Source organism: Oryx dammah, unplaced genomic scaffold (genome assembly GCF_014754425.2).
Source record: "Oryx dammah isolate SB20612 unplaced genomic scaffold, SCBI_Odam_1.1 HiC_scaffold_17, whole genome shotgun sequence".
Classification (NCBI taxonomy): domain Eukaryota; kingdom Metazoa; phylum Chordata; class Mammalia; order Artiodactyla; family Bovidae; genus Oryx; species Oryx dammah.
In genome coordinates this window covers 62,423,723-62,438,087 of record NW_024070201.1, presented here as the reverse complement: position 1 = coordinate 62,438,087, position 14,365 = coordinate 62,423,723, and the positions used below count along the sequence as shown (strand labels likewise).

The 14,365-nt window shown below is 51.0% G+C and overlaps 1 protein-coding gene across 2 annotated transcripts in view; it reads right to left on the bottom strand.

The window, feature by feature from the left end:
• NAT10 (N-acetyltransferase 10) overlaps positions 1-14,365 on the bottom strand; it is a 39,266-nt gene continuing 24,901 nt past the window's right edge. The window contains exons 16-29 of one of the 2 annotated variants that reach the window (XR_005724226.1): positions 14,192-14,308; positions 13,234-13,335; positions 13,055-13,129; positions 12,379-12,495; positions 11,398-11,531; positions 11,198-11,246; positions 8,271-8,367; positions 8,075-8,185; positions 6,979-7,151; positions 6,345-6,698; positions 5,936-6,034; positions 5,476-5,549; positions 4,449-4,532; positions 1-837 (exon numbers count right to left, since the gene is read on the bottom strand). Coding sequence is in view for 1 of the 2 variants with exons in the window: in XM_040258981.1 (XP_040114915.1) it covers positions 726-837; positions 4,449-4,532; positions 5,476-5,549; positions 5,936-6,034; positions 6,345-6,464; positions 6,979-7,151; positions 8,075-8,185; positions 8,271-8,367; positions 11,198-11,246; positions 11,398-11,531; positions 12,379-12,495; positions 13,055-13,129; positions 13,234-13,335; positions 14,192-14,308 (1,464 nt within the window). In the remaining variant the exon portion in view is untranslated. The remainder of the gene's footprint in view (positions 838-4,448; positions 4,533-5,475; positions 5,550-5,935; positions 6,035-6,344; positions 6,699-6,978; positions 7,152-8,074; positions 8,186-8,270; positions 8,368-11,197; positions 11,247-11,397; positions 11,532-12,378; positions 12,496-13,054; positions 13,130-13,233; positions 13,336-14,191; positions 14,309-14,365) is intronic. The other variant, XM_040258981.1, reaches the window with a different exon arrangement.

Here is a 14,365-nt window from a genome sequence, read left to right as displayed (position 1 = left end):
CTGGTCTTTCTAGGATGTTATTTATTAAAAATAGATTCTCTATCTCCCCTCATCCCTGCTAGCAAAAGGGTCTTTCCCAACATTTTTTTTCCCAAATGGATGAAATAACAGGTATTGGGGACTCAGATATCATATCATTCCCTAAGTTGAGAAGTCAAGCTTTTCTGGGTCACTGCTGGGGGAGGAAAGGGTCGGAACATGGCAGCGTGGGTCCCAGGGCTTAAACGTGGCTGACACGGCCATACAGCTGGACTAGAGCTCCTGGGACTCCAGGCTTCAGGGAGCCTGGGCAAGTTCATGACGACAGGCCTTGATGCTTCCCCCGCCGCCTCCCGGGTCTCCAGACAGCCGTGTACTAGATGCTCGAAAAGAGACGAGAGCCAGCACGGCTTCAACACGTGCAAGAAGGAATGGAGAAAGCTGGGCCCAAAGCAAGATATGAACGTATGGGAAAGGCAGGCCTGGACTGGGCAGGGAGAGACGGCAATAACGGTGTGCCAACCATCGCGTTCTAAGCAGACCCCCTCGGAAGCGACACTGCCCTAAGCCATGGTCAGCTCATAGACTGAATACTGGCCTGCTTCTGGGTTTCCTGGGGATCCTGTTGCTTTTAATAGTCCAGTCAGCTGCCACTCAGTCCCGCCAGAGTCAGTCCCGCCAGAGTCAGTCCTGCAAGTCAGGGTATTTCCTTACGAGTCAGCCTCCGACGCCCAAGTGTCTCTCCACTATTTCTTCCGCTTCAGTTTCATATCTTTTTTGTTCTTCATATCTCTGTTTTTCTTCAATTTTTTGTTCTGTTTGGGTTCTTGTTTGGCCTCCAGCTTCCTTTTCTTGTCACTGGAAAAGAAAAAACAAGAGTCAAAAGAAAAACACGCTGGATCTGTTACCTCTTTCAGACTGCTCTGTCTCAAAAAGGGTTTCCGTCATCTGAAACTTGATGTAAGAATGTGCAATTACACAGACGTGTTCTCTGTAGGCCTAAGGGGCGCTGTGCTGGGGGCTGAGGACACAACGTACCAACCCCGTTCCCAACCTGACCAAGCTTCGACTGTGGAGGAAAAAAACCTACACCTCAACTCTTTAAATCTGTACATTTCCCCTCTTAAAACTTAAAAATCCAAGGCATCACAAGAAAAATTCATTTCTATCAATTACCACTGAGGATTACCCTGGAAACCAGACACATTATCCCAGTGACCATGAGGATAGTCCCCAATATAATACAAAGCATGAAATTCCCAGAAAAACCGTACAGTACTTTTTGATGTGCTGTTATCTTTCCTAAGTGAGAAGAAAACCTAAAGGAATAGGGACACACTTCAGCTGGCCACTGGTCCCTCACTGACAGATTAACAGGAGAATAGCTCAGAAACGGCCACCTTCCTTCCAGCTTACAGGTTACAAATTTCTCTCCAGTCTCATTCTGCCCTGGAAACAAACATCTCCTTAGAAGGAGATGGTGAACAATTCTGTCCAGAGACCATTAACATCACCTGAATGAAATGACTGCTAATAAAACAAAGAAAAGATGCCTCAAATGCATACATAATGACAGTCAGTGTTTTCACCTCCAAAAGCACAAGCTCTGACGTTAACACTGAACCGTGGACGCATGAATAGCCACACAGGCTAGGTAGTAATACAGGAGGCTCCTCCAGGCGGTGGCAGCAACCCAAAGGCAGGAGCGGCGGAGCGCGGGACGAGGCTGCCACACACCGTGCACTCCAAAGCCACCACGGTCAAGGCGGTGGCCACCATCAGCCCTGGGCCACGCCTGCTTTTTCGTCCAAACCAGAAATTAGAACACACTGACAGTGGGCTTTTGTGCCATGACAGAAACCATCATGAAAACAAGGCCAGGGCTGATGGGGGAAACCCCCAGGCTGCACAGTGACTTATGGAGATGGCAGAAGAGGCTGTCCTGGTTTCGGGGGTCTATGGCTCCTAGAGTCACAAGGTGTCCTCTTTTCAAATAAGCTCTTCAGGGAACCCTGTTGATGGCAATGCCAACAACTCACCCTCTCCACGAACCCCCAAGCCAACCCTGGAAGCCTCATCTCCAGAGGCCCAGGGCAGGGGAGGCCTCACTGTGTTCCCCAGGGAAACTCCAGTGAAGGTTCCGACCCATGGAACTATTGCCATCCTCAAACACGTGGCTCTGCAGAGAAGTAGCAAGGGTTTATCAAAAAGCAGTCCAAGGAGTTCTAGAGCTCCCCAAGATCCCTCCAGGTGGACCCCAAAGTCAAAACTATTTTCAAAACAATCCTAATACATAATCTGCCTTTTCCACTTTCATTCTCTCCCAACTATTCTATTTTCCAGAGGCTACAAACCATAAGATAGCATAGCAGATTGAAGGCAGAAGCAGACGAGAGAATCCAGCTGCTTTCTAGTTTCCCAAATATTAAAGAGATTTGGAAAAACATAAATGTAAAACATTCCCACTTTTCTCACTGAAATTTTTATGAAAAGGTTATTAAAAATTTTTTTTTAAACCCATGAGTCCATGACTGTTAATTTTGAATAAGAAAACTTTTTTTTTTAAACTTCTCAGTATTTCATTTCTAAAATGGGAAATACTGATAGATACAACCAACATGCACAAAAGCCATTTGGGGTCCACAACCCAAAATGTTGAGAACCACTGGCTTAGAGGAAGGAAATTACAGCAGGTAAAACTATGGGCTTTACAGTGGACAGACCTGGTCCTGATTCTGGCTCTGTCTCTTATTGGTTATATGCTTCTTGGGAAGTCACTTAACATCTGAGAGCCTTGGTTATTACTTCATCTTTAAAACACTGATATAACCATAAAACTCCTAGAAGAGAACATGGGCAAAACACTTTGACAAATATCATACCGATGTTTTCATAGGTCAGTCTCCCAAACAGAAATAAAAACAAAAATAAATAAATGGGATCTAATCACACTTACAAGCTTTCACACAGCAAAGGAAACCATAAACAAAAAGAAACCTACAGAATGGCAGAAAACATTTGCAAATGATGCAATCAACCAGGGCTTGATTTCCATTTCCAAAATATACAAACAGTTCCTACAGCTCAACAACAACAAAAAAAAGTGCAGAAGACCTAGAGACCTTTCTCCAAAGAAGACATACAAATGGCCAACAGACACATGAAAGTATGCCCAACACTGCCAAGTGTTAGAGAAATGCAAATCAAAAGCACAGAGGTACTACCTCATGCTGATCAGAAGGGCCATCACTAAAAAGTCTACAATTAACAAATGCCAGAGCGAATGTGGAGAAGAGAAAACCCTCCTACACTGTTGGGAATGTGAGTTAGTGCAATCAATATGGAAAAGAGAGGATGAGATGATTGGATGGCATCACGGACTCAATGGACATGAATCTGAGCAAACTCTGCCAGGTGATGAAAGACGGGGAAGGCTGGAGTGCTGCAGTCCATGGGGTCACAGAGAGACGGACTGAACAACAATGGAAACCAGCATGGAGGTTTCTCAGCAGATTAAGAATTACCCTATGATCCAGCAATCCCACTCCTGGGTATATATCTAGACAAAACTATAATTCAAAAATATATATGCACCCCTATGTATACAGCAGCACTGCTCACAACAGCCAAGACATGGAAGCAGCCTAAATGCTCACTGAGAGATGAATGGAGAAAGAAAATGTGGTGCGTATATACAATGAAGTAATACTCAGCCATAGAGAGAATGGAATAATGCTGTTTGCAGCAACATGGGTGCAACCAGAGATCATACTAAGTGAAATAAGCAGAAGAACGACAAATACCATATGATACCACTGATATCTGGAACCTAAAATGCGACACAAACGAACTGCTCTATGAAACCGTCACAGAAACAGAGACCAGACCAGTGGTTGCCAAAGGGGAGGGAGGCAGGAGAGGGGTGGAGTGGGAGCCTGGGATTAGCAGATGCGAACGGGTATATACAGAATGGATAAGTAAGGTCCTACTATACAGCACAGGGAACTACATTCAAGATCCTGTGACAAACCATAATGGAAAAAAATACAAAAAACTATATGTATAACTGAGTCATTTCACTGTGGTACAGCAATACTATAAGTCAATTACACTACACTGTAAGTTAATTATACTTCAATAAAAAAAAAAGCAGTGATATAAGAACAAAGCCACCTCTGTTGTTCTGAGCATGAAGGGAAAGCTGCATTAAAGCCCCCAGGAAGTGCTTAGCAGCAACTCCAAGGCTGTTCAAGCCCAGCTCCCTGACATGTCTAGGAATATGAGGGACGCAGAGATCCAAGCCTCTAACTGTTCAGTAGGAAATACGATACAAAAGGAGCAACCCTCAAAGGAGAGAACAGTGACTCCTCAAAGCACCTGCGCCAGCCTCCTTTCCCAAGTGAAAGCTACTAGGGAAGCAGAGAGAAGGCCACAAGGCCTCCCCTGCCTGGTGGATGCCGGGCCCTCACCTTTTCAGGCTGACGATCGAGGCATTCTGCCCGGCTTTGTTCAAAACTTCATTCCATTCTTCATCGTCCCCACGGATTACATATCTATAAAAATAAAAGGAAATATCAAAGCCCGCTCCAAGGAAGAGAAAACAGCTTAAAAGAAAGTAAGAGGGTGGTGACATTCCCATCACACACATCCTGCCACGAAAGCCAGGCTGAGATATGCCAGTGTCTGTACATAAGAGAGCAGGGGACGGGAACATCACGGGAGCAAGCAGGGGTCACGGGCACAGAAGGCAGCCACCCGACTTCTCCCACCCGACTCACCAACCACCCAAGAAAAGCCTCCTGTCACCCCCACCATCTCCCTGCTCGCCGCACCTCCACAGCCCACAAGCCCCTGGACCGCGCCCTGCCCCCCGCCCCCCACCTCTGAGATCTAGCAGTCCTGGCCAGTCAAGGGTCTGATGCTGCAAAGCCAAGGGCAAAGCTCAATACCCTGCTCTCGGACCTCCAGGCTGCCTCCATCTGATGTCCAACCACTATCCCTAATGACTCGGCAACAGGACTATGGGTCAAAAAGGCTCAGAGGTCACCAAATTCTGGAGCATTATTCATAATCTATGGGGCAGGCACCACCATTGTAGCTGAAGCTCGAAAAGGGCTGTAACTTCCAGGGCACAGAAGGTTGGAGAGCAAGGGAATTTTGTTGGAATGTTGGCCATAGAACCCTTTCTTCAAATTCACATCAAAAGCCAAGTATTAAAAAGTAGCCACTGAAAGTGGGTGCTTATGGATCAGCAGCCACCTCCCCTGAGGGGCCTGGGACACAATACCATTTGTAAGTCATGACTTACAAAGTGGCAGAGCAGATCTGGGGAAAACAAATCTTTCAAAATTATGCAAATAGTGAATGGGGAGGTTTTTAGCTATTAGTGCTTCTAAGAACAATCCCATGAAACACAGCTTTTGGGGCACCCAGGATGTGAATTAGAAGACATGAACAGAGTCTCTGTGCTTCCCGCGAGCCGCCGAGGGGCCTTACTGAGAGAGGTCCATGTCCTTCAGCTTCCCCACTTCTTTCCTGTGTTTCTCCTGAAACTCCTTGGCCGCTTCGTCCTGTGGTCAGAGTCAAGCAGGGGGCAAATCAGACAGAGCTGAGTGGGAGGAACACCATCACGACCACCAGCAGACCTCTCCTTCACCACGTTCACCACCTCCCACACCTGCAGAGGAAGCTCTATCCCACACCTGCAGAGGAAGCTCTTACTAAAGTGTACACGATGTTAAAACATGCCTTCTGAAAAATCTAAAAGGACAAACAAGTATTGCAACAGAAGCTGCCTGACGGCCGGCTCTCACACACACTCAGCGGGAGGCCTCGTCCAGGGCAGGGAGCACACACAAAGGCAGGGAAACTTGGGGAGTGCGCTCCTCACACCCCTAGGACCCCAGCGCTGAGGGCCCTCCCTCCAGGGCAGAGAGAAGAGGTTCGGTGTTTGTACCAGGTCGTCGCTCAGCGTCTTCATTGTGGGCTCCATAACCACATCCTTCACGGCCACCATCTGCTCCTCGATGGCCTTCTCCTGCACTTCATTGAACAGCTACAAAAGAGCAAGGCCGAGAAGCAGAAGATGAAGGAGCAGCCGAGACCCAACCACTCGTTACTCATCCATTTAGCGCACACTCCGTGTCGTTTAGGAGTCCACACACTCGTGGGGAAGCAGGAAAACAGAGTGGAGACAAGGTATACTCCAATCGGGGTGCCTCTGGGAGAGAATGTTACAGCTGAAGCCCCCCATTTCTGTGTGTGTGTGTGTGAGAGAGAGATCTGAGGCAATCAGAACCAAATGTTAACATTTCTGCATCTTTGGGCAGAAAATGGGCCAAAACCCTGCCCTCGTCTGAGGTTACCTTCACAACCTTGCGGATGATCCGGTTGAAAAGTCCCATCAATTGGCCCGAGGGCAGCTCGATCTCCTTTTCCAGCTGGTCCACGGACTTGTGCTGCAGGCCGATCCCCAAGAGAAGAGCCTGGGGGACAGGAAATCTGTTGGAGTGGCTGCCAGAACAGGCTTTTATCCGTTAAAATGGCACCGAGAACCAGAGTTACTCTCTCTCGGTCAAAACGTCGACTGGCACTACTAGGAAATCTTCCTGCTCATCCACCAGGAAGCACGCCTTCCTCCTGCAGTCCCCAGACCAACTTCTTATCCCAGCAAACAGCCGCTTTACAGCTGTGTTACAGTACAGGGTGCTCTTGGACCTCTGATAAGCAGAGAAAGAAGCGAGGCACACGGTGGGGTAGAAGAATGTGGATTCAGACAGCGGCTCTTCTGCTGTTTTGCTGGGTGCATGGCCTGACTAGAGAGCCCAAGGGTCCCCTACCTGCAAAAGGGGACCCCTACTCCCTCATCAGAACCATGAAAAAGTAAATGCTATCAGAACCACGAAGAACTAAATGCCCAAAGTTATGTCATAGCAGCCGACCAACTCCCAGCACATAAACTGCTCCACAAAGCCAGCACACGAGCAGCAGGTAACCTACCGACTGGGCCGCAGACAGGGCCAGGTCCCCCAGCTGGTTCAGGAAATACAGCCGGGAGATGGCCGGGATCATGTCCATGATGAGGTGATAGTCAACCATGTTCCGTGAATACATCTCCAGCCTCTTCAGATCGTAGGGGAGGAAGAGTGCTTCCAGCTCCTCCCGGCGTAGGGCTGGACGTGCGACAGAGCCAGACGGGTCAGAGCAGCCCGACACCCTTGCTGGAATTCCCACGTGGCACGCACAAGGGTCCCCGGGTGGCACCCAGCAGCTGTTCCTCCACCAGTCTTCAGCCAGAGCAGGGGAGGACCACCCGAAAGAGCCTGCCCACCCATACAACACCCCACCTCAGGCAGCCCTGACCTCCTCATGCAGAGGGGAGGCGGCTCGGGCTGTGTGACGGGGGTGGGTGGTGTGTGACCCTCGTGTTGGCACGGGACTCTGAGCATCAGTGCCCTGGGGTTAGAGGACCCCAGCATTTTCCCCACTTCGTCACTTCTCTTCAGGACCCAGCTTCGCAGGCAGCACACAGGCTCCCACCCCCAGCTCCAGAAACAGATTTTTCCACCCAAATATAATTGATCCCAAGAGAGAGACACATTCACATAACCACCAACAGCGGGGAAAAATCCCCACAGCTGTTAGTACTAATGATCCTTTACACCTTTTTTATATTTTAAGTATTCAAACAGAATCTGTGTGCCCAAAGCATTTCTATGTGTTGGCTACAGAAGGTTGGCAGCAGGTTCTTATTACAATTTCATGAATGAGAAAATGGAGCCTCAGAATTGAGCTAGTTGCCCTAGCTCAAGGGATTTAGAACAGGTTCCAGAACTGACTAGCTGCAGGCCTTACATATGTCTCTGAAGCCAAGTCACACACGCCTCTAGTCCTGTCGTGGGGATGATAGGCACAGTGCGTGACAGAGGCGCAGTGATGGGGCAGGGACTGCTGAGCGGAGGCGGCGGCGGGGGATATAGGCCTGCAACTGGTCCCTCCACGCCTAGTCTAGCCCGCCTCCTGGACCACACGCCCACCTCCCATACGTTCCGCACGACCGAGCCCCGCCAGCCCTCAGGCCGCCTGGCCAGCTCACCCGGCTGCACAGGTTTCCCGATGTTTCTGTTCTGGAGGATGTTCAGGGCCAGGGGAGGAGAGAAGGTGCTGAACTGGTAAGACAGCAGGGCTAGGAACCGCCTTCGGAAATCTGCGGGTCCAACCAGACGGAGTCAGAGGTCTGCAGGGCCCGGGGCCCGTCACCTGGCTGCCCCCCAGGTCCACTCCCCACTCACCTTTCCAAAAGGCGGAGAGCCAGGCGCCCTGGTCTGCCTCCTCCTCGTCCATCAGTGTCTTCAGCATGATGCACGAGTGTTCTCCAGTCAGGTCGTTCTGGGGAACACAGATCCCTGACTGGCACGAAGGCCCCTTTAGGAAGCCCCCGTCAACGTGCACGGGCAAGCACACTCTACGGACCCTTGCTTCCTCCCCAGAGGGAGGGGCGGCCTCGCCCTCATTCTCGCAGGGCCCACTGCCTACATGACAGCTTCCAGAGGCTACTCTGTCCCAGTGGCCCCCGCAATGGAGCAAAGCTGCTTGAACCTTCGGAGCACACCTTCTGCTGTGAGCCGTTGCTCACACCTTCTGCTGTGAGCCCTTGCTCACACCAGGTCAGACTATGAGCCAAGAGGCATTACAGCTTAAACACCACATGACCCAATCAACATGTTTTGGGCGCTCACAGCAAAGGCTCCATGGCCAGCAAAGAGCATGGCGAGGGCTCTCATGCTGGCAACAGGCTTACAAGGGCAGGCTCCTTTAGGTTCCAGAACAGTGACCACAGGTTTTAAGATTTTTTACTACACAACAACCACACAGCCCAACACCATAAAAATAACAGATTTCAACTGAAGGGCATTCAAGTAACAAAATGCCACCACCAAGTCACAAGCAAGCAGTGCACAGTATCAGAACACGGGGACACACCACGGTCTGTGCTGAACGCACTGGCTCCAGTGTGCTCCCTGCAGTCGATGGCCAAGGCTACACCCCAGACTCGACCAGCCTCGCTGATGAGGACCCAGCACCCCCACTGCCACCCCTGCCCCGTGGAGGCAGCCACACACCCAGTGGTCCTCACCAGTCCAGCTCTGAACTCTCAAATGGGCATCTCCCTTGGATACTGACCTTGAGCTTTCCAAAACCACACCTCCGACACTCCCTCTGAGGTGCTGCTCTCCTCTCCAGCAAAACAGAGCGATCAGGAGAACGTCACCCTCCCGGCACGACCTCCACCAGCCACCCGACACCCTCTGTGCCCACACTCTTCACCGCCCTCCAGTTGTAGGGGATGCGCTGGCCCCCTCTCCTGCCCTCCGGCCTCTTCCGGGCCTGCAGACCTGTCACCAGCCCCCCTCACCTGTGTCTGCATGAGCTCTGCAGGGCCACACACTGCAGCCAAGCAGCATGTTCTGGAATCTCCAGGCTGACGAGCCCACCCCAGCTCCAATCCCCCTCCAGCGACCTATTCCTCTGGCCCCTCTGCCTCATGTAGGAACCACCTATTCAGTCTATCTCCTCACCTCCTTCTCTTCTCCCGTCAGGGTAACCCCTCCACAGAAGCCTCCTTCACTCCAATCACCAGTGCCAGAGTCCAATGGTCAACTGTCCTCAACTTATTCATTCTCTTGAGGGCAATGACTTCCCTTCTTTAAACCACAAACCCTACCCTTCTCCTATAGATCACAGCTCTTCCTCCTCAGCCCCCTACCTTGATGTATTTTCCAACTCATTCCTCTAAATGCTGGAATGTCCAAGGACTCACCTTCTTTATTCTCAGCCCCTACTTTCAACAGCTTTAAAAACTTAAGTATTTACTGAACACACACTATACACAGCAGATGCTATTAAGTGCTGGGGTTACAGCTGTGAAGAAAACAGACACTGACCCCCTCCAAAATCCTTTACCCAGGAGTATATTCTATTAAGAACACACTGATGACTCTCAAATCTGTCTCCAGGTCCAGCCTCTTCTTTGAATTCCAGATTCCTGTGGTCAACTGCCTATTCCCTATGTCCACTTGGAGGTCTTATTAGACCCCAAAACAGTTCTCACTTCCACCTCCAAACCTGGTGCTCCCCATTGAGTCTTATCTCAACAAACAGCACTTCCAACACCCAGTCTCTCAAGCCAAAAAAAAAAAAAAAAAGCACTGCCCTCAAGCCTTCTGTTCACTCATCTTCCACAGCTCCACCTTCGACTCTACTCAGTTCCTTCCAAACACCCCTGGCATCTGGCCCCTTCTCTCCCCTCACTGCATCCCCAAGCCACGCCACCCGTCTCATCCGCTCATCTCCCCGCCTCGACTGCGGTCCACTGTCCACACGGCAGCCCCGAACCTTCCCTCTAACCCCTCCCTCCACCAGAACAGGGAGCTGCCCTACCATGAACCTCCACCCTTTTCAAGGGTCCTCCAGCCACACCGGCCTTGTATCTCCTTCAAATCACCAATGTCCTTTCCACCTCAGGTCCTCACATTTGCTGTGCCCTCTGCTTGGAAGCGCTCTTCTCTGCAGGCAGGGCTGTCACACGGCTGGCCCACTCTGACCGTTCAGGCTGCAGTGTGAAAGGTCACCCCAGAAGCCTGGCCACTCACCACACCATCGCCACCTGAGCATTTCTTGTTTGCTCACTATGTTATTTCCACTCATCAGAAAACAAGCTTTCCTGGCTTATCTTACTCACCGCCTGATTCACCACAGGCGCTAAATATTTTTTCTAATAACCTGACTCACTAGCTCTCCCACCTTCTACTTTATTCTCTACGGCTCTGTTAACCACACAATCACATCCCTCCTTCAGATACCAACTTGCCTCAAGCACTGCTAAAACCACTTTCCTTCCTGTTTTTTCAAAAAGTACTTATAAAAAGTACGTACTCGAGAAGGCCCCCAGTGACAGGATTCCAGAACCAGGGGGACAAGTCCACATGCACCTCTGCCATCTCAGTCAAGCACAAAGCCGCTCAACTGCGTGGGGCGGAGATGGGGGCAGGAACGAGTGTGACCACGTGGCCTCTCAGTGAGGCCGGCTGCCCCGGGGGCCATCAGAGCCAACCTCCTGGCAGCACAGGGACGCCTGCTCAGAGTGGAGCCAGAGGAACCAGGGCTCTGCAGGGACACTCCTGCCGCCAGCCCCTTCTTTGCCACACGCCTCACTCACCGGGGTCTGTCGCAGATAAACAGGAACAAACCCAGCTCGTTTCCAGAACCTGCAAAGACACAGAGCAGGTCGCCACGTGTGCCTTCTGGGAGCGGCTGGCATGGGCCACGGGGAGTCTCCGATGGCCATCGCCCCAAGACAGATAGACACAGCCCAGAGAACGTGAGCTCTCAGGACACCAGGGCCCAGAGGATACTTACTTGAGGAGCCTGGGGGTCAGGCCATAGGACACCCCCAGGTAGTCCAGGCGTTCAGCAGGCCTCTCATTCAGCTTGAGAAGTAAGGGAGGCAGGTCCTTCCGGGAAGTGACGACTTCTTCCAACAAGCTGACGGCCTGGTGGACGCCGGGGGAGGGCAGTTCCATCCAGCAGAGGAGGAGGAAAGTTAGTGACATGCCCAAGCACCCCAGCCACACCAGGCTCTGGACAAACACACCAAAAACTGGGGCAGGTTTCTATCTTTGTTCCCATGGTTTTAAAAATGAAAACACACCGCTAAGCCCAGTGATCATTCCCAAGAATCCCAAACCCCTACACGAGCCTGGAATCACACTCCTCAGAACCCAGAATTCAGGAAATAGCCACATGTTTAGAAACGCCAAACACGTGTACAAAGAGACAGAGGCAGGGTTCTCAAGATGGGCTGAAGATGCAGGTCTGCCACCACATGGTCCCAGGGTCTCGGGAAGTGACACAGCTCTGAGCCTGACCTTAAATATAAGCCCTCCCCACCTCCAGAACAGGCACGTTGTGAAAAATCAAATTAACCCGCGTGAAAAGCCGCCCCAGTTCCTAGTGTTATATCCAGAAAGACAAAGCTTCCCTGGGTCTGGCTTCAGTACTGAGGGGAAGAGACTGCAGAGCGAGGGCTTCAAGCTCAAAGGAGCATCAGCGTCACCTGGGAGCTTGTGAAGACACAGATTACTGGGCCCCACCCTAAAGCCTCAATTCAGGGACTGACAGACTTAACACGTCTCCAGATGAGGCTAATGATGCTGATCCAAGGGCCTCGGTTTAAGTGCTAGCTAGAGAGAGAGAAGCATCTCCAAAACCAGAGAGGAGCTCAGCTGCTGCGGCCCAGTGTAGCCCAGACCACGAGACTGCTCTTGAGGACAATCCCAAAGACCTAGAGAGAAACCTGGTCTCTGCCAGGAACTGGGAGCGCAGCCAGAAGACGCTTACCTCACTGCTGACGGTGTGAATCTCCCGCGACGTCTCCAGGACCTTCTCCTCAAGACAAGGGAACCTGCCCTCATAGTACATCTGGAGCAGCTGCAGGGCTCGGCTGCCATAGCCCATCTGTGAGCACACGAGGGAAACGGGCGAGGGGAGCAGAGATGTCCTCAGCATCTAAGCACTTCTGCACCCCTGTACCACTTCTAGAAAGCCTCACTCTGGGTCACCCTGCCCTTGGCAAAGAGAACCAATGAAATCCCCCAACAAGGTCAAAGCAGAGACCCTCAAGCCCTCATGTAGCAAGACCCTTACTCTTGCACCATCTAGCCCGGCCATCTGCCACCCGAGTGGGAGGCCGGCCAACCATGCTTCTTGGTCCATGGCTCAGCCAGCTCCAAACTGATGACTCTCCAGCTAACTCCTCAGTGGAGACTTCAAGACAGGCAGTCATGACTGTAAGATCTGGTTCCCCAGCCCCCTGTCCTCACAAAGGGAAGAGCAACCATATACAACCATCCTGACTGCCCACCCAGCCCCGGGCAAACCACCCCCAGCACCTGGGTCTACTACTCCTTGACCAGCTTCCTATTTAAACAACCAATGCACCTGGCCTAATGACGGCCAGCAACACACCTGCAACTAATGATAGCACGCCAGGTTTGAAGGCATGAGGACACGTTACCCCTTGATAGTCCGGGTGAACAGCAATGCGAACCACCCTTCCACCTGAGAGACCGCCAAAGTCTGGGTCTTGGAACTGTGAGGGAGGCACAAGCCAGTTACTTAGCAACAAAAGACAGCCTCCAACATCGCCAGCATCCCCCACCACCACCCCGAGACACCCCAAGGAAAGCACTTCACCTGTTCTGACACTGTCCATGGAATCAGGTCACCTGAAGCCTTCTTGCCCCGAGACAGGCTGTTCAAGATGGACTGGTGTGAAATCTCCCCCTCAAGGCACACCTGTGGGGAAAGCAAGACGGTGCAGAGAGAGAGGCGGCTCCAGGTAGAGCCCCCACCCACAGAACCTCACCAGCGCCCTGCCCTGGCTCTGACCAGGCCAGTTGTTTCCACTCCCGCTCACACTTAACCCTGTAACCAACTCATCTGTTTCTAAAGGAAGTTTCATTACTATGTCCCATGGGCATCCTGACACCGTCACCTAAGGAGGCAGAATACTGATATCCCCCTGGCCCAGAAAGCAAAACCACACTAGACGAGGGTCTCCACACACGGTGTACACGTGAGCTCATTGATTAAGACTCGGGTGGGTCATATGGCTCTGTACAGAACTGTGCAAATTCACAATGACTCATGGGTAAACACAGTTAAACACGGTATGTGCACGTAATGAAATACAATTGTAACCCTTAAAAATTATGAAAATTATGAATATTTGACATGTTGGAAAAAATGATTGCCAAATACTATGATCCCACGTCTGTGAATAAGAAAAATGATAAAGAAATTCATAAATACATGCCAGGCACTAAAAACATGTTTCCAATCTGCCATTTAATTTTACAAGTACCATGGACTGCTTTTGAAATAAAAAGGAAAACAAAGTTCTGTTTCAGGACCTGTAAGTCAAAATATGCAAAGCCAGTTCTGCCTTTCAGCCATCCATGAACAGTGAAGCTTTGGGTGTGTGTTAGGGTGGTGGTTTCCTTTGCACCCTAACTGCCTGTCTGGATACACCCAGTCACTTGGCTCCAGCTCAGGAATCAACAGCTTCTGCACTCCCGTTACTGAGCCACAAATCCTTGACTGCCTAAGCGGTTCCCAAATCGATGGCACAAGGACACCTCAGCTTCTGTACCTGGATGACGGCAAGCACTTCTGGAAGGGCATTCTGGGTGGGGGGCACAGGAGGCAGGAGGCAGAAGAGATGGTGAGCAGGGGCGTCAGAAAGCATCTGAAGGTCGTTGGGAGAGTTCTGTGGAGCACAAACACGGTCAATGAGAACCACTCCTCATCCCGTCCTTATTCGAGC